A 20,758-nucleotide genomic window follows, 5' to 3' on the forward strand; every position below is an offset into this window, starting at 1 on the left:
ACACATTCAAGTTAATAAAATTAAACAGTATATAAAAATCATATTGGGTTCACAAAGCACTGTTCTGTTGTTACTGATTTTGCTAGTTAATTGTGTTTTTTCTTTTGCTTTCAAGGAGACTGACTTTATGTAATGGAAGACATTATCAAGAGGAAAGGAATTAATTTTACAAACTAATCAGTTACTTGGACATCTTGAGTTTTTGAAAAAGATCTAAGTGAATTTTTCTAGCAAAAAGAAAATATATCAGCAACCTGTATAACTCGTGCATGATTGGCTGAGGTAATGCAGAAAAACTCCTTGCTGTGAGGTATGAAGTAAGACACCTGATGTCATAATATGAGCCCTTAGCAATACATGGTATTTACTTGTTAAAGGTAGAGGAAGAATGTGGAGAAAGAAGATATATTGGTCAAATATTGACTGAGAATTTTACTGAGATTTCTTAATACATAATAAAAGGTTCCCAGGTAAAATTTAAAATTCTGTTGGGATGGTTGTCTGCTTTTTCTCTGATATATGTATTATTACCATGCTATCTAAACTCAACGTGATTAGAAATAAAACTTTGTCAATGGTTTTAAAGTATTATGTTAAAATTGTCATACAGGCTGAGATTCAAAGTTGACAAGTGAACATAATAGAAATTCCTGAAGTCCAATTATCTACTTTTATGGTAAAATAATGCATACATACAAAATGATATATGTATAATGTTTTGAGAACTACAAAAGAGCCTCATATAGACAAATTAGTTAACCAGTATTGGTCATCAATTTCTATTAAAATAATGGTAATAAAATTCTATTCGAGACATAGAGTTTTCTTATATGTGCTAAACTATACATATATGAGGTACAGAGCCTACAATTGATCTTACTTGTATTGAAGTGCACAAATATGTGCATATATTATATTGGTTTGTTAAAAAGGTTACTCAATTGGTGAAATAAAAATATATTACCAATCCAAGTTTTAAACGGATAACAAGTAGCCAAAGGAATTTTTTTTAAATCATGAGAATGTATTCATCTTGCTAACTCATTGTTAAATAACACTTCAGTTATCTTAATTTAATATTCACTAAGTAGATTTTGTCATTTTGGCAGAGAATATGTTCTCATTAACAAGCATAATTAGGACCAGCCAATTAGGATTGGTCATTAGGCAAAGCAGTCACTAAGTGAAACCCTGACTCTGCTTGTGATCTTACTTAAACGTTTTGTTTATAGACCTGTGAATGCTGTAAATGTGAGGATTGAAAGCGTTACTTTTTCAGCCCCAATTGATGACTACCTGTACAGGATTTTCACAAGTTACTAAAACTGACGGAATTGTGCTAAATTTTTCTTAATTCCCCTTTCCCTTAACTAGGTCAGAAACAAACAAAAAAAAACTTCATTTATATTCAGTGTACTTGAAATACTGTTGAACAACTATGGAAGTAGAAAATGAACAGACAGACATCATCAATACAACAACAGGTAAGAAACTAAAAAAAACACACAGTTAAAAAGCAGAAAATATTATATTCACCTTTTATACAAGTATCTATTAATAAATATATGTTATTGTACATTTTCATAAAAAAATATTCAGGAAAGGAAAAGCATAAAAAAGGGGGAAAGAGTAGGAAAAGTAAAAAAGGGATTCATAAGTACAAAGAAATTAAAGCTTTTCAACATTTCATTAATTAATTGTAACTAAACATATTTTAACATTTAAAAACATGAAAATTGCTCTTAAACTCCACTTAGATTATAAATAATAGGAACAGTAGTCAATACAAAATGAATCATAAAATGAAATTGTAAACTATTATAAATCTTGTCCCTGCTACTAGAAATCTACTTTAATATAAGGCAACCTATAAAACTGAATATTAACATTATATAAAGAGGACTTCATATTTTGGATCTCATTTGTGATACAAATGCATATATAAAATTGTAATCTAGGAAGGGTCTCTAAATTGAATTAAGTTATTCTCCATATAATCGACTGGACATATTTTCTATAGGATTTTTTGATATAACATTTTTTTCCACATTGGCATGCCAGCTGTGTACGAGAAGCTCATAAACATCCAACCCCTCCCCCCCACTCTCCAAGGATTTCAAGAAAAAAAGACATATTTTGACAAGCTCCCTAGCGTAATATATGATTTAGACCTGAAAGTAGTAGATAATGCATGCAGTAGGAATGTCTAAAATTTTTAGAATGCAAAATATTTCATGTATGAAATCCCACATTTTGAATTCAAAGCAATTGCTTTGTTTAAAATTTGGAACAAGTTATTTGAAATGCACACACACATATGCATACAAAATTAAGCATAATTGGCCACCAAATTTTTGAAGAACTAATAGATCCAGAGCAATTGGGATCTATCAGTCGACCATTCTAACTAGTCCTATTGTTGAAACAGCTTTCCATCCTTCCGAGATCAGTAAAATGAGGACCCAGATTGTTGGGGGCAATATGCTGACTCTGTAAACTGCTTAGAGAGGGCTGTAAAGTGGTATATATGTCTATTGCTATTGCATGGATCCAGGGGATCTGTGATCTATAATTTGATGAGGTAGCAATTTCTCTGTGGCAAAATATTGATACTAATGTCCTCCATGTTCAGGTCATGCCTCATCTACATAGAAGTAATGGTCCAAGTATTTAATTTGTTTCAGCTATAACATAAAGTTAAAACCATCAAGAAATTCTAAATTTACAACATAAATAATTTTAAATATACTGTGCTGAATTGTATGCTCCATCATGACTATAATGTACTCCTCAGAACATTATGTGTTTTCAGGTTTGTGTTCTTTTCAAAGGAATAGTTTATGTTGACAGCTAATGTGTGTGTGTGTGTGTTTCTCTTTTTAGAAGTGGATAATCTTAGTGATACTCCTTTTTCTGGTGAGGAGGAAAATGTTGGACCTGATGAAATAAAAGTTGAAATCAATGGCAAATGGATCCCTGCAACATCTATTAATGAAGCTAAAATCAATGCCAGAGCAAAGAGAAGACTGAGAAAAAATTCCTCTAGAGACTCTGGAAGAGGTGACTCAGTGAGTGATACTGGTGAAGCCCTGAAAAGTGGAGTTGTTGTGCCAACAAGTCCAAAGGGAAAATACCTGGATAGGCGGTCTCGTTCTGGAAAGGGAAGGGGCCTACCAAAGAAAGGTGAGTGTTCTTTGGGTGGTTTTTTTTAGCAAATAGCAATAAGAGGGTGGTTTTTATTTTGCTTTTTTCTTCCCGTCAGTCCTTTGTTGCTTTTACTTATTTTAAGTAATAAGAAGATGAGCAGCAAATATATTTGAAAATCTAGAACTCTTAAATTTATTATTTGCCTTAGAATTTTTGAAAAAAAGTTAAGATTCCTAGTTTTAATATTGACAAATATTGATACGGTTAATTTAAATGAAATGGTGATTTAAAACAAGCATGTTTAATGTATTAAAATTATGGAATGTCATCTTGTCCAAAACACTGAAGAATTGTCAGTTAGGCAATGACTTTTGAAGTTTTTATCTATCTATCTATCTATCTATCTATCTATCTATCTATCTATCTATCATCGTCTGTCTGTCTGTCTATCGGTCCCTTCCAACTCTGCTATTGTATTGTATTGTATTGTATTTGTATTGTATTGTATTGTAATCTATCTATCTATCTATCTATCTATCTATCTATCTATCATCTACCTACCTACCTACCTACCTACCTACCTACCTACCTACCTACCTATCAATCATCTTTGAGAAATGGGTTCTGAGGATATTAGAGTGAGATAATAAGAAAATTGCTATGTTCATCATTATAATTTGGTTTTTACATTTGGTCTTAAACTCACCCAATCTATTTGGCCAGGTGGTGCAGGAGGCAAAGGTGTTTGGGGAACACCAGGGCAAGTATATGATTTGGAGGAAGTGGATATTAAAGATCCCAACTATGATGATGATCAGGTAAAAATATGCTTAGTTTGTTACTTGATTGTTCAGAATGAGTTCATATAATCTGCTTCCCTATTATGTGTGATGCTACTGTGACCACTAATTTATGCTTATGCAGAGTTCTTCTGTGATTATTATATGTGTAACTGGCTGTGCAGGGCTTCAGAATTAATTTTCAAGAGATTTTTGGAATGTGCAGGAATAAGAATATATTGTATTTTTTACTTTCTGCTTTGACTGATCCCTTTCTTATCCCCAATTTTTAAAATGTGATGTCATTTTGAGTCTACTCCTAGTAACTTCATGGAAATGCCCCTGTACATGTAGTCTTCCACTTACGACCATTTGTTTATTGACTACTAAAAATTATATTGGTGCTAGACGAAGGGATTTATGACCCAGGCCTGCAGTGTGCCTACACTTAATGTGCATGGGAGTGCTGCAACTCCATCCTTTTCCACAATTACCCGTGAGGCTTTGGTTGTTTAGATCCAGTGATATGCAGAAATCTGACAAGATCTACTGATATGCTGGGCATAACTGACTCAGGAAGGCTTCAGTCGTTAACGCCCAGCAATGTGCGGGCCTTCTCTCTCCCCCCTGGCACTGTTTAGAAATCTGGTCTTTTTGCTGCTGCGCCACTCCTGGAAGGCCCAGTGTTGCACAAGCCGCCTCCTTCCCCTCCCACTGCTCTTGAGAAGGCTCCCTTCTCTTTAATTTCCCGTACCTGAAAAGCTTCAGACATGTAGGCCCAGCAGTACATGAGCCTCTTCCAGGGGTGGGATCCTACGAGTTTAACAACTGGTTCGCTTCGTGCACTAACACATCTAATGTGCCTGATGTGCGCTGTGTGCGCATGCGCAGTTCACAGAAAACAGTTGAGGCACGGCAATCCACTCTTCCTATATCAGCTGGGCTAAAAAACAAGGAAATATAGGTGAGTATAGCCCAGGGACGGACGAGTAGGCCCACCTGAAGGTCGGAGCGAACTGGTTCGCTCTCAGCTGATGTCTGGAGCTACCGGTTCGCTCAAACTGGACTGAGCTGGTAGAAACTTATCCCTGGCCTCCTCCCTCTCCCCTAACTCCTGTTCCAAGCCAACCTTGAGAAAAATTGCTTCTCTAACCTTGAGGAAGTTTGCCTTCGCTATCTTTCTAGCTGAACCTCACATTAGCTGGCTGCACCTATCAGCACCTGCAGAAAAGGGAAGGGAAGTAGACCCATGTTTTAAGGGGCAGGAATAAGGCCGGGCATTTTGGGAGTGGAGGGCAGGGATGAAGCCAACATGTTGCTGTGTCTAACTGGCTGAGGCCTTATGACCTGAGTTGTTTCTATATGTTGATGGGCACTGGTCCTCCAAAGACATCCCTGACCTGCTCAGTCAGTTAATGATTGCAACAGGGAGAGCTGGGATTGTTCGTTGAGCGAGGCAGTTGTGGATATTTCGCTTACAACTACAATGACTTACGACTAAAATTACAGATTCAATTGTCATAAATTGAGGACTAACTATAGTTTTGGGGCAAACATATGAAAATATTTTTCCATTCCCTTGTCCCAGGATGTTTGTTTTGACTTCCCAGTTTAATTTATAGCCTGATATTTGTTGGTTATCTTATATTTAAGTAATATACTGTTGAAGCCTGTTTGATTTTTGAGATCAGCTAAGCAAGGCTATGTGCAATGCCCCAAAACACTTAACAAGTTTGTACAAAGCCTTGACTTCAAAATAATTAAGTACCCTTGTTTTAAAATTCGTATATGTAGCAGGAGAGGTATTCAGCACACTGAGGTTTATAAAGGTCTTTTTCCTGGCCCCAGAATTGTGATAAGTTCAGATATATTTGGTAGTATACCTTCAGGACTTCAACATTTTGTTAATTTGCCATAAGAGATTATGGTAAAGAGAAGCAAAGTGGTGGCAGAAACCGCTAAGTAGTAGCAAAATAAATATTCTTAATATCCAAATATGTTTGTTTAGTAAAGTATTATGTCTTTGTTTGAAATAGGATAACTGTGTGTACGAAACTGTAGTTCCAGCTTTGGATGAAAAAGCATGTGAAAAAACACTAACTCCAATAATTCAAGAATATTTTGAACACGGTGATACTAATGAAGTGGCGGTATGTCTAATTACTTTTCAAAGGAAGATGATGATCAATGAAGTTTAGAATGTCTCTAAAGAATGGAGTCTCTTAGTCACTTAAATTTTACTGTATAATTTTAGTATATGTATTAAGTACTAGTATAAATAAGCTTTTTAAAAGAGTTTTGTCCTGCTGTTCCCAATCCTTTATACTTTAGAACATAGCCATCCAGTTGAATATGTTTGTTGTTACTATTAGATTTGAAATAGTTTATACCTGAAGTTGCACTTCAAGTCCACTTCAAATTCAGGACAATTAATTTATTATGTATTACTAGAGATGGACCAGTCTCATTCTGAGTATCCCAAAGTGTTCTGAACTCAAAAGTGCCATGTTTTTAGTTTAAATCACCTTCTGTTTGTTCCCATCCAAAAGATAAATCTTGAAGTAAAATATTTTCTGTCCACCAAATAAATTGACTCATCAAAAGTTTTTCTGCACAAAATTGTCTAGTAAAAGAGGTAGCCTCATGAACTAATTTATTATGTTGTGTTTATTATGTAGAATATTCAAATTATAACACCCAAAAATAAAATGAGAGTTTATTTTCTACTTTTCTAGGAAATGCTGAAAGACCTCAATCTTGGTGAAATGAAATATAGTGTTCCAGTGTTGGCTGTGTCATTGGCATTGGAGGGAAAGGCTAGTCACAGAGAAATGACTTCAAAACTTCTTTCTGACTTATGTGGGACACTTATCTCCAAACATGATGTGGAAAAGTCATTTGACAGGCTTTTAAAAGACTTGCCAGAATTGGTACTGGACACTCCTAGAGCTCCACAGGTTGGTTTAGTACATCTGTGTTTAACAGCTGCTTCAATCCTAATCTACATTGCTACTTGAAATAAAAGTATTTTAGATGTAAATATGAGCAGTAGAATCTTCTTCAACTAAAGGTTTGGTTTCTGAAATGGATGCCACATCTACCCAGTTTCAGAAGGTAAACTCTAGTGTGTGATCATGGATTGTATCTCAAATTTGTATTTTTTGATATAAATTATACTGAATGTTCATTTCATTCTTACATAGACCACCTGCATTTGAATACTCTCTACTTACAGTATCTCTTTGTCTTAGTATGTTTGGGTTGAAGATGTATTAGCTTGGGCTACCAAACTGACAATTTACATTCTAACCACTCAGAACCATATTTTAGTATTGTAAATATATGCATACCACTTAAAAAAACCATTAGAAAAATTACTTATAACAGAATGAAATGGAATTTGCTATATTTACTTGCAAATTTTTTCTAAATGAAGTTCTAATAATACTTTTAGGTGAAAAAGTGCATGAATTCATTTGAAATGAAAATGTTTTCATTTGGCAACTTGGCTCTTGTTTTACACTGACTTCCCTGTACACATATTTCCTTCTGTTTTGTCTTATACAATTGAATTGGAGGGAAAATCCATGTTGGAATATGATCTGGAGTTAAGAGATGCGAGTAAAAATAAACATATCTTTTTTCCTGTAGCCTGAGCATTTCCAAATGTATGTTAAGCAACATTTTATATACACCTTATATACATTTTATATACACTTTATAGCAGTCATACGATTTGTATTAAGAACATTTTCACCATCTCTCTTTGGTAAATCCCTACTGTCCCTAAATTGTAGATGGAGAGGTGGAAGGGTGTTTACATTTATTTGTGGATCTACTAACATAGAGTTATTATTCATCTTGTACCTCTGTTAAGCTATGACTTGTTTAACACTATAGAATATTGACTAAGTCACAATTGATTAATTGCAGTGATTGAAGTGGTATTCAAGCATGTGTATAAAATAGATGATGGTTTACAAATTATAATATCTGGTTTCAGACAACCTGTTAAGCTCAAACCAAACAAAACCTCATAGTGGCTTCCTTAGATATTTCACCTAGTTTTAAATTAACTGAAAGTAATTTACTTAAAATGTATATATTTAGTTTTTGTTTTGAGAGGATAATGCTGAAAATGGACGGGTTACCTTGAGTGAGAGATGCAAGCTAACATGTTTTCTTTGCTTATGCTGCTGCATATGCCCAGCAAGGAAAACCAGTCTCTGTTTATTAAATTCTCCACCACCACCACCAACCCCACATTTTATGGGTATATTCTTGTTTGGTACAGTATTGTATCTGTCTCAAGTTGGTCTGAAAAAAATGTTCCTTTTTCTTGGTAGTTGGTGGGTCAGTTTATTGCAAGATCAGTTGGAGATGGAATATTATGCAATACTTACATAGATGGTTACAAGGGTACTGTGGATTGTGTTCAGGCTCGGTAAGTGGTCTGCCTTTCATATTTCAGTCATGCATTACATACATTAGTTTTTAAATGCTTTATAATATTAATTACAAAGAAAAAAGGTAGTGATTATTTTTGTGATTTTGCAACAAAGTAAATATTCCAAACAGCAATAGCTAAAAGGACAAGATACAGGGAAAGGCATGAACTTAATGGAAGAGATAATGATAATGGAGTTAAAATCCATTTAGATTTATTAGATTTGTATGAAAATTATGGCAAAAATGTGGTGTAAGATATATTAATATGAAATTGTCAAATGAGAACAGAAAATTCAGAGTACAAAATAAAGTTCTAACCAGGTTCAGACATATTATGCACTATGTTAAATATTTTTATTTTTGCCTTGATTAAAGAATACAGAGTATTTTATCTTAATTTCATTACTACAAAACCCAAACTAAGCTGTTCAAACTTGTACCACAAACTAGTCAGGTTTGGCTTTAATCATGCTTTCTCAAAGCCAAAACCGGATTGGTTTTCACTTAAACAACTTGGAGTTTGTGGGGGTTATGATGTTGATTGGTAGTAGAAAGATTCTAGTTCAAATCCTTACTTGAACTGGAATTCATTAGACATGAACTTGGAACCAGCTATTACTTTTAATTGTATCTTACCTAACAGGATTGTTGTTCTGAAAATAAAGTTGGGGAAAATTCTTATATGATGTCTGTATTTAAACTCTGAGAAGAGACAATGATATTTTGGAAGGCAAATTATACCTAATTTAAAAGCTGGATAAAAAACCCCTTTCTTAATGACTCCTTGCCATATTGCAGTAATGTGTGATACTGAGAAGATTGCTAAACTATACTGTGCCTGACCTAATTGGTAATTTAAGATTTTCAGATAAAATTGTGATTATATTTATTTACAATTGCTTGCTCTGCATATTAAGAAACACATTATATAAAACCAATTTCTTTCATAGGGCTGCTCTGGATCGAGCTACTGTACTGCTGAGCATGAGCAAAGGAGGAAAACGCATAGACAATGTATGGGGCTCAGGTGGTGGGCAGCAGTCTGTGAAACATCTTGTTAAAGAGGTAATTAACACCCAATGGTTTGTAATTGGGCCTATATTTAATCATGGATTCAAGATAATTCTGGCCTCAAGCAACACATTTTTAAGCATTTTCATTCTTCTCCACTCCTTGCCTAGGTTCTTACCTGATCATTCAGATAAAGAAAGTGTCTCCTACAACTTCTCACTTGTCCACTAATTCTTTAGGCAACATTGCTTTGTGCAGTTCTTCCTGCTGCCTCATTCAAAGAAAGTATTAAAAAGCAAAGAAGATAGTAGTTAATTGTTCCACTTCTCTGTTTTTTCAGAGGTTGGACCTTATACAGTACTGTTGCAAAAGTGAAAGTACAAGGGGAAAAGAACAGCAAGATGACATTTTAGGAAGTACAATAGCTGCTGCTTCCTTTTTCTGTATTTAATAAATAATAATAATATTTATTTATTTATTTATTTATAATCAGTAACTTGAACTTGCTGCCCAAAGAGACAAGTCAGGCAGCCTCATTTTTCTTGCATGGTTCTATGGGAAGATCTGTTGAATGTTTTTCTTTTTCTTTTATTAGTTTGCATTACCACAAAACCCATAGTAAACTGAACTTCAAATTTTGGTTGAAGTGTATTAGCTGGCCATAGATATGTGATAATTGTTATTAACAAAATCAGTTGGAGAATTGTTACAGACATTTTATATTTCTTTGTTTTTGTTACATTTTACTGTTTCTGCAGCTTTAAGAAGAAAAACAGTAAGAAGACGCAGCAATAGTTCTGTGCTTCTTGCTGTGAATTGGGTGGTAGGGAAAGAACACAGCATGTATTTGTGATGTTGCATGAAGTAATCTTGTAACTTGTAATGGTGCAACCAATCAAGGAGTAGCACGGTGTGTTTGTGCCTTATTGGTTCCTATATCAAAGTCAGATCTGACAATAGAGAAAAAAACCAGCCCTGTGAAACATATATGCAGTCCCCCATGAAGAACAAGTTCCATTCTCAGTCTATCCTCAAATTTACATTCTATGTAAGTCAAAACTCATACCTAAGAATGGATAACATTCCCTTCCTTGAGATGAGGAACCGCTGAAACTATGCAATTTGTTTATGCACTGCTGAAAACAGGCTTTATATTAAAAATGTGTGGCATATACATACTATATATTTAATGTTGATTATATTTGTTAATTATATATATTTATTGTTATTTAATTATTATACACCACTTAAAGTCAGTGCTTGTTGAGATGGACAGCTATGCAAATTTGATTAATAATTTAAATTTAATATTTGATAAATTATATGCATGCATTTATAGAAAGTATGTTGATAACCTATATACCGTATTTTTCGGAGTATAAGACACACCAGGATTTTGAAGAGGCAAATTAAAAAAAAGTTTTTGAACTCTGCAGACCTCCCAAAAATGGCCCGTTTTTCACGAAAACGGACCTGTTTTGCCAAAAAAAGGGCATCCATAGCCTTTAGGAGGCTTGTAGAGTGCTCCCGGGGACTGAGGGAGGCGGGAGGCAAAAAGAGCAAAAAATAGCCCGGTTTGTCAAAAAAGGGCATGCATAGCCTTTAGGAAGCTTATGGTGTTCCTGGGGGCTGGGGGGAAGCAAAAATTGCCTGTTTTTCACTCATATTTCCCCTCTCCAGCCCCCAGGAGCACTCTGGAAGCCTCCTAAAGGCTATGCACAGCCATTTTTGCAAAGGGAGGCCAGAAATGCTGTATCAAGTGTATAAGGCACACCCAGATTTTCAGCCTCTTTTTTGAGGGAAAAAGGTGCATCATATACTCTGAAAAATTCGGTAAAATTATAATTTTGACTAGAAAATGATTCTTGTAATTTGAACTTCTAGCACCTAGGCATACTGACATTTTAAAAAGAATAAAACACTAACAAGCATGGATTTTTATGACTTCCTATTAATTATATATGGTATATCAAAAATCATGATCTATATATAGACAGTTTATTACATAAAAATACAATAAATGTTTGAATTGATTGCTATTTTCTTCTAAACACATGCTTGTTCATTTAATGCATGAGCTCTGAACATTCCTAAGTACAATAATATTTTATTTGAATGATGTTCATACAATATGTTAATAAAATAATATTAATAAAACATGGTGACTGTCTGTGGGATCTGACTTTTGAACATTCCTAAGTACAATAATATTTTATTTGAATGATGTTCATACAATATATTAATAAAATAATAATAAAACATGGTGACTGTGGGATCTGACTTTTATAAATACGCCCTATATAATTATTTGTTTGCAAGTTGGGAGTGAGAAATTCAAAGAAAATAGAAACCTGCAGCTGAAACATAATAAAAAATATAATTTTATTTGATAGACTGTGTGAAGGTATGTGTATAATAAATGCATAAATATTACTCTGTTGTTTGCATTTTATGGTTCTGTTTTTTTACCTCTTGCTTGTGGAATGGAAATGTAGATTTACATCCTTATAGGTTTTAGAAAAACCCTAGGTTTTTTAGCCTAATATAGTGTTATCTTTTTAATCCAATAGATTGATATGCTGTTGAAGGAGTACCTTCTTTCAGGAGATGTTTCTGAAGCGGAACGTTGTCTTCAAGAGTTAGAAGTACCTCATTTTCACCATGAACTTGTATATGAAGTAAGGCAGGAATAAAACATAAAAATTGGTACCAGAAATTTAATTGTTTAGTAATCAAAAAATACAAACATACAGGAAAGATTATGACTTTTCATGGGTAGTTTAAATAATTATACCATCTCTAATGGTTGTCAAGCTGATACTCCTAAGTGACCTAGGCTACATAATTCTATTTTAAGAGCTTATTTTGATAAACAATACATTTTAAGTAGGTTCATTTTTCCTGTACACCGCTTGGAGAGTCCAAGCAATGGGTTAATTCAGTCTGCTTGCCCTTAGGACTGAGGAACTATTTTTCCTTAAGCCACACCTCCTCCTGGTGTGCTCAATCCCCCAGAATTCTTCCTCAGTCAGCCCGTTTGGACGTATTTAGTTAGAGCTCTGAGCTAAATTGATCTTTTTTTTTTTTGGCTTGGACTCTCTAATTGCGTTTAAAGTTTTTTCTCTAATATTCCCCAACCTCGTGAGACGTTTCTCTCTTCAATTCTGCGACTTTCTTCAATAGAATCTGCACTTGAAGGCCAGGAGGTAAGCTACAAGGTGGTGGGGGGTGCCCCTCAGCCGATCCTCTTGGGACGGCTTCGGAGGCCTGCCGCTTGTCGTTTAAAACGGCGCGGCTGCAGCGGCGAGGTTCCTAAGTCCCCAGGCCCCTCGTTTGTTATTTTCGTCGAAGTTTTTTCGCTCCCCGGCCTGCTAGAGGACCTCTGCCGCAGGGAGGAGTGGGCGATCGTCGCCATTGCGAGGCGCGTTCGCCCCTCGCTCTCCCTTAGCCCCACGCTGTTGCGGCGGCCATTTTTAGGCGCGAAAATAGCGCGCCCAGCCATGGCCGCCATTTTGCATCAGCCTCGTTGTCAGGAGGCCGCTGGAGGTGGCAGGGCCTAGCAAGGGTTTCTCGGGCTAGGATCGCCACCTTCGCCATTTGTCTATTTTTGCGAGCGGCGCTGGTTCCTGTGCCATTCCAACGGTCATCATACCGGCTCAGGGAGGAGGCCTAAGTAAGCGCAGGCCTGAAGATTTTTTCTATAGTCATTCTCCTCCCTGCTTCTCCTGCGGAGCCTTGCACCTCGGTGCAGGCCCCAATCCTACCCCTGGGCCTCCGACTGGTGTGAAACATGGGATGATTTCATAGTATTGATTCGATTAATTGTATATATGGCAATTTTAACGATCATTTCGTTTTGTTTCCCATTACAGCACCCAGTCTATATCTATCCTTCTGCCTTATCATAGCCTTGCTCCATCTTGTGTGGTCATTGACTATGGACCTGCCCAGTCCTCCCGATTCCCAAGACGCTAGGCCGAGCCTCTCGCAGGCCCCTAGCAAGGGTTCCTCCTCTTCGGGGAGTGGGGGTGCGGGCAAGAGTGGTGGGGGTAGCTCTGGGAAACAGCGTTCCAGAACCCCTTCGGTAGCTGAGGCCAAGGATGCTGAAAGGCGCCAGCGGGCCCTTGACAAGCAATTCGAGAAGGCCAGACGCCAGGCAGACAGGGTGCAGTCCCTTTCAGGAGCCCCTCCCTCCCGGGAAGATCTCCAGTCGGTCCTCGCCGAGGAGGTGGAATCCCAGGACCTATCCCCTAATAGGTCATTTGCAGAGCCGGCTTCCCCGGTCCCTTCTTGGGCCTGTGAACAGGTTCCTCCCCCTGGGGATGCTAGCATAGACGATATGCAGGGTGAGGCTTCACCCCCCCTAGAAGAGGGCTTGGATCCCGATTCTGACTCTGAGGAGTTATCGCCCCGCATGCAGGAGCTAATGGCCCGCGCCATTGCCAAGGGCATCACGGAGGCCATGAAATTTAAAAGCCCTACCGCAGCGGCCCCTAGGGGTCCCAAGCCCGATCAGGCAGCTCCGCCCCCAAGCAAGCGTGCTCGCCATCCTTCCCTGGAATCCTCGGTGGTCAGCGAGGCCTCTGCCATTGAGGACCCTGACCCGGAGGTGCTAGGCCTCTCGGACGACGAGGACCTTCCCCCCGAAGCGCCCGCCTTTGCGGGTCTCTTCAAGCCCAGCCTTTTTAAATCGGTCCTTCACAAGGTCAAGGCTGCCACCAGGGTGGGGATCAAGCCCAAGCCGACCGCGCCGGCGGATGATGCCCCTCCGGCTAATCCCAATGCGGTCATGTTTGATGTGCCAGCGCCCCAGCAAGAGCTGGTTCCGGTCCCGGGGCTGTTCCTCGACTTAATCCAGCGCCAGTGGGCTCAGCCAGCCACGCAATCCTCTCCCAGTGGGGTAGATAGGAAGCTTTATACTATGGAGCCAGTGTTGGAGGACCTTCTGGCCCTTCCCACTGTCGACCCGCCCATCGCTGCGCTCACTTCCAACTCCTCGCTACCGGCCGACCTCCTGGAAGGCCTTAAGGCGGAGGACAAGAAGGCGGAAAAGGCGTGCCACAAGACCCATCTGGCGGCTGCCTGGGCCATCAGGGCCTCTTCTTCCGCTTCCTTTTTTAATAGGGCTTCTGTGATCTGGCTGCGCGAGCTCCTAAACAAGCTCCCGGCGGGAGACATCCGTCTCCACCAGGACGTGTCAAAAATAATCGCGGCCTCCCAGTATGCCGCTGACGCGTCCCTCAATGCCACCAAATTTGCCTCCAGGGCCCTCGGTTCTAACATAACTTCCCGTCGACTGATCTGGCTCCGACATTGGCAAGCGGACCAGAAAAACAAATGGAAACTGGCTTCCGCCCCCTTTAAGGGGTCCAAATTGTTTGGCGAGTCCCTGGATCCTCTCCTCATTGAGTCCAAGGACAAGAGGAAGATCCTACCTTCTCTAAATAAAAAGCAGGAACGTAAGGCCGCTCCCTACTCTAGGAGGCAGTCCTTTCGTGCCTCCGAGCCTTCCACCTCTGCCTCTTCCTTCTCTCCCTCTAATAGGTCCTTCGGCCAGCAGGGCGACAGGTCCCAAGACAGAGCGCCCTTTCGGGACAGAGGCAGGCAGCAGTTCGGCTTCCGCAAGTATAACCGCGGTGGGGCCTCCAACAGGCCGTTCCGTAAGTCAAAGTGACTGCCAGGGCTTGGCGCCCATCGGGGGTCGCCTACAGCTGTTCGCCTCCCATTGGGTCCAGAACACCGAGGATGCTTGGGTTCTGCAGACAGTCAGGGAAGGCCTCTCCTTGGAATTCCTGTCCCTTCCCCCTCGGACCTTCATCCGATGCCCTGTCCCGTCCTGCCCCCAAAAGAGGCAGCGTATGGACCAGGAAGTCCGTCATCTCCTGGACATCAGGGCCGTGGAACCAGTTCCCCAAGGCGAAGAGGGGAAGGGGTTTTACTCCATCCTCTTCCTGGTACCAAAGAACTCGGGGGGGTGGAGAGCCATCTTGGACCTCAAGAACCTCAACAGGCATATCGCCTACCGGAGGTTCAAGATGCAGTCTCTGCAGTCCATTCTGGCGGGGATTCGACAGGGAGATCTTCTCACATCTATAGATCTCAAAGAGGCATACCTCCACATCCCCATCCGTCCTCAGCACAGGAAGTTCCTGCGCTTCTATTATGCGGGTCGCCACTTCCAGTACAAAGCTCTTCCATTCGGCCTCTCGTCCGCTCCTCGGACGTTTACCAAAGTGCTGGCGGTAGTGGCGGCTCAGCTAAGACGCAGGCCCATAAGGCTCCAGTGCTACCTGGACGACATCCTGATCCAGTCGTCGTCCAGGCAGCAGGCCCTTCGGGATCTCCAAACCACTATGAGATCCCTCAGAAATCACGGCTTCACTCTAAACATAGAGAAGAGCCATCTCACTCCAACCAACAGACTTGTACACCTGGGGGCGGTGATAGATACCAACTTGTGCAGGGTTTTCCTTTCCCGAGACAGGTTGACCGGTCTAAGGTCCATGACCCACAAGGTGTTGAGCTTGAGGCAGGCTCCAGTGGTCCTTCTGTCGCAGCTGCTGGGAAAAATGATCTCCTGCATTTCCATCGTGCCGTGGGCCCGCCTGCATTCCAGGTCTCTTCAGTGGCTGCTGCTGCCGCACCAGAGGGCATCCAGGAGCAACTCTACCAGGCCGATTCGAGTTCCCCCGGACGTGAAGAGGTCTCTCCGCTGGTGGGTGTCTCCGGCCATCCTCAAGGGCCACCTATTCAAGGAACCCGAGAGGTTGATCATCACCACAGACGCCAGCCTCTCCGGCTGGGGAGCCCACATGGGGTCCCTGGTTGTTCAAGGCAAGTGGTCCCAAGTGGAATCCAGCTACAGCATCAACCTGCTGGAACTGAGAGCTGCTCGCCTGGCCCTGCGACATTTCAGCCGGCCCATCCATCGTCAACATGTGCTTCTGATGACGGACAATGTGGCCACCAAGGCCCACATCAACCGTCAGGGCGGCACCAGATCCAGAGCACTGATGAGAGAGGCGGAGTCCCTGGGACGCTGGGCGGAGCGCCATCTGGAATCCCTTCGCTCCGACCATATCTCCGGAGTGGACAACACACAGGCCGACTGGCTGAGCAGGACGACCATAGATCCTGCGGAGTGGAAACTGGACCCTCGCCTGTTCCACCAGATGTCCGACAGATTCGGGACTCCGGCCGTAGACCTGTTTGCGTCAAGGGACAACAAGCAGCTCGACCGCTTCTACTCCCGGTTCTTCACCCCGGGGGCGGAGGGGACAGACGCACTGCGTTGCAAGTGGCCCCGCGAGCTACTGTATGCCTTCCCTCCCCTGCCTCTCCTTCCTCAATTCATCTCCAAAGTCATCGCAGAGGGAGCAGAGGTCCTTCTCGTGGCCCCGCATTGGCCCCGCAGGTCGTGGTTTGCCGACCTTGTCCACCTGTCGGTGTCTCCTCCGTGGCGCATTCCTCCGGACCAGATCTCCCTCAGCCAGGGGGCCGTGATTCACCCAGAGCCCCAGTGGCTCCAGTTGGCCGTCTGGCACTTGAGGGGGACCAACTAAAAGACCAAGGCCTGTCGGAGGAGGTAGTGAACACCATTCAGGCGGCTAGACGCCCTTCAACCACTAGGATTTATGATGCGTCCTGGGCCGCCTTCGCCAAGTGGTGTGAGGAGCTGCTCATCGAGCCGACGACCGCGCCTGTTCCCAGAGTGCTTGACTTCCTTCAAGCGGGACTCAACAAGGGCCTGGCCCCGAACACCCTTCGACGCCAAGTGGCGGCTTTGTCTACTGTCTGGTCGGGCGACCACCTTTTGCCTCTCAGCAAAATCCCGAAGGTGCGTCTTTTCCTCAAGGGCGCTTCTAACCTTCGCCCTCCCACCGTTCATCGCTATCCTACTTGGCAGCTGTCCGTGGTCCTGCGGGCCCTCTCTGGCCCTCCATTCGAGCCTTTACGCACTACTTCTCTTCGATTCCTGACGCTGAAGACGGCCTTCTTGATTGCCATCACGTCAGCTCGCCGGATTTCGGAGCTGGCGGCTCTCTCTGTTCGCCAGGATCTGTGCGTCATCCACCCTGACAGGGTCATTTTGAGGCTGGACCCGACCTTTACCCCCAAAGTAAACTCATGGTTCCATAGAGCGCAAGACATTGTGTTGCCAAATTTTTGTCCTCATCCGTCGCATCCCAGAGAGCGATCCTGGCACAATCTTGATGTCAGGAGGGCCCTGAAGGTCTACATCGCTCGTACTGCGGAATTCAGGAAATCAGAGGCTCTTTTCCTCTCCTTCCAGCCCGGTTCCCTAGGGAAGAAGGTCACTTCCTCCACAATTGGCAGGTGGCTTCGCGCTTGCATTGCGACTGCCTATGAAAGTCAATCCAAAGCCGTTCCGCGCGGCATCACTGCACACTCCACACGAAGTGCTGCTACTTCAGCGGCCTGGGCCACCCAGGCCTCGATCCTGGACATCTGCAGGGCCGCTACGTGGTCCTCTCCTTCTCCATTTGTGCGACACTATAAACTGGACATTTTCGCCTCGGCTGAGGCGTCTTTCGGCAGGCGTGTGCTCCAGGCGGTTGTGTCAGAGACCGAATCCCGGGAGCCTTCTTCTGCCCACCCAGATGGACAATAACTTTGGTATGTCCCATTGCTTGGACTCTCCAAGCGGTGTACAGGAAAATGACCATTGGCTTACCTGAAGGGTCCTTTTCTGTACACCGCGGGAGAGTCCAACCCACCCTGGCTCTCAAGGCCGGGATTCGGGTTCCTCGTGTCAACAGTACATCATCTTGGACGCTTCGCTCCGTCCGCACGAACTGACTCCTTCAAAGAATTCTGGGGGATTGAGCACACCAGGAGGAGGTGTGGCTTAAGGAAAAATAGTTCCTCAGTCCTAAGGGCAAGCAGACTGAATTAACCCATTGCTTGGACTCTCCCGCGGTGTACAGAAAAGGACCCTTCAGGTAAGCCAATGGTCATTCTGCAATAGTTGATCCTCCAAGCTCATTCATATGTAATGCTCAAACTAATGCTGAATATCCTAGATTTAGCCTCTGGTATCTGCAAGTAAGATGGAAAGACCTACTACCTAAAATCATGGAGGGCAGCTGTCAGTAATGTTGACATATTCTCAGTGCACTGGTGAATATGACACAACAACCTTGCCTGAATTCTTTCATATATTTTAAATGTTTATAAACATTTCATATATGCGTGTATTTTATATACTTGAAGCAATTTTTTTGCCAAAAGTGAACCTGAATAACAAAGTGTGATTGGATAGCACCAGCCTCTTGGACTCTAGTCTCTTTTTGACCCTGATGCAATAGCTAGGGCCCACTCTGTAGTGCAGCAATTTAAAAATAGACATTTTTTTTTACCACTGTAATTAAAAATTAACTTTGAGTTTACATTTTAGGCCGTTGTGATGGTTTTGGAATCAACTGGAGAAACAAACTTTAAAATGATGCTCAGTTTGTTGAAATCCCTCTGGAGATCTGCTGTCATTACTATGGACCAAATGAAAAGAGTAAATGTGCATTATACGTTTCTAAGTATTTTCCATTAATATTTTAATATTAATGTTTGATAGATTGCACTTATTTGTATTCACCAAGTGACATTAATAGCTCTGTTCTAAATTAAGCTAACACAAAATGTTGGTTTTGTTACATAATTTGAAAGGGTACATTAAAAAAATGGAAACTGCTTTGCAGAAGATCAATGTTAGAACATCTAAGTTTATTTTGATTGGGCAGAGATCTTTGCCATTATTTGCTACTTGACCTATTTATTTGAAAATGCTCTGTTTTAGAGCTTTATTTATTTATTGAGGTGAAAATTTAAAGTTAATATGAAGATTTGACTCTTTGTACAGAATCGGTCTGTGATAAATCCTAAATATTTCCACCTAATATTGATGTTGCAGGGTTATGAACGTGTTTATCATGAAATCCCAGACATTAATCTTGATGTTCCACATTCATATTCTGTACTTGAGCGATTTGTAGAGGAATGCTTTAGTGCTGGAATAATTTCAAAACCATTAAGGGATCTCTGTCCTTCCAGGTAAACATTTAAGTATATGTGTATTTGCGTGTATATATTTATGTTCATATGTTTTAGAAATAACTAATAACAAGTAAATTACATAAGGTTCTTATTTAGTTATTCATGTGAATAACCCTTTTAAAGCTAGTATTTATATGTGTATAATGTAGACTTGTTCATATTTTGTTGGTAATACCCAATTTTTATGTCCAAAACTATGTTACTTAAAACTGTCTATAAAACCATTTATAAGACTACCTAAAAGAATAATGGAATTGCTGAAATGTTATCTGCATTTTATTTTAGGGGAAGGAAACGCTTTGTAAGTGAAGGAGATGGAGGACGCCTGAAGTCTGAGAGCTACTGAATATGTGAATGAACTCTTGCAGCTGTAGATGTTTAAAGGGAATATATGTGTATATATTCTATATTAATAGTTGCTTAGCACAGTTCATTTATTTTTAGAAGATGCACTTGTTTGGGGCACTAATAATTTCTGACGGTTATATAAACTTGTGTTCATGCAAGAAATCTTCCAACTTTCATTTGTCTGAACCTATAGTTGGACAAAACAAATAACCACATTTTTATGGAAATTTGCAGAAACAAGGCAATCTTTTATTAAGTGCCATAAATTCAATCCAATCATTCCATGTTTTGCATTAATGCTGCTTGCCGCTCCTTTCTTTTGAGGACAGCGTTTTGTGATAAAATCACTGGTTTATTCAAAGCAATGGGTTATATTAAGCTGTTAGACCTCTATTTTGCTGCTACCAAGACATTAAAAAGTTACTTGTTTTAAAGGAGCTAAGAAATTTAGTATGATCAAAACATATATTTTTCAGGGGAAGATCTTGGTCTTTAGTTCAGCAAATGGTGGCTGGAACATCTATTCTTTTTCTATAAAACTGGAAAAAGGGCAGTTATAGTGTGTATTGTAAAATAAATTTGTGGAGTAGATTCTTAACTTCTAGAAGTACCTGTTGATTTACATTGAAAACGATATCTAAATCTCTCATCTTGGTCCTAAAAGGAGCTACATGTTCGTATATTACTTGATATCATCAGTGAACTAAATTTGGGAATAAACAAGCACAATGCATGTATAATTACATTCTTCCTTTTTTTACATACTTGTATGTTGGGAATATGCTTTAAACTAGGTTCCATTGAGACTACAGTAATGCTATGTAGTCATGATGTCTCTGGTGTTTCTTTTTTCATAAACATTGTTCCCTTTACCTGAAGCTGCAATTTATTAATCTGAGCAATTGTGGACCCATAAAAATTCTTCCAGTAATATGCCAGAAGGGTTGGGGTTG

At 40.7% G+C, this 20,758-nt stretch overlaps 1 protein-coding gene across 1 annotated transcript; it reads left to right on the forward strand.

The window, feature by feature from the left end:
- The first annotated feature begins 141 nt into the window (after nt 1-141).
- On the forward strand, nt 142-20,545 carry PDCD4 (programmed cell death 4). Its single transcript, XM_081954283.1, has 12 exons — nt 142-282; nt 1,375-1,484; nt 2,884-3,183; nt 3,871-3,965; nt 5,963-6,076; nt 6,662-6,883; nt 8,273-8,370; nt 9,326-9,440; nt 11,957-12,064; nt 18,805-18,915; nt 19,315-19,454; nt 19,743-20,545. Exons 2-12 carry the CDS (start codon nt 1,439-1,441, stop codon nt 19,801-19,803), a joined length of 1,410 nt encoding a protein of 469 aa, XP_081810409.1. The 5' UTR covers nt 142-282; nt 1,375-1,438; the 3' UTR covers nt 19,804-20,545.
- Nucleotides 20,546-20,758: the final 213 nt, after the last annotated feature.

The sequence above is a fragment of the Natrix helvetica genome, assembly GCF_964273705.1.
Source record: "Natrix helvetica genome assembly, chromosome: 5".
Taxonomy (NCBI): domain Eukaryota; kingdom Metazoa; phylum Chordata; class Lepidosauria; order Squamata; family Natricidae; genus Natrix; species Natrix helvetica.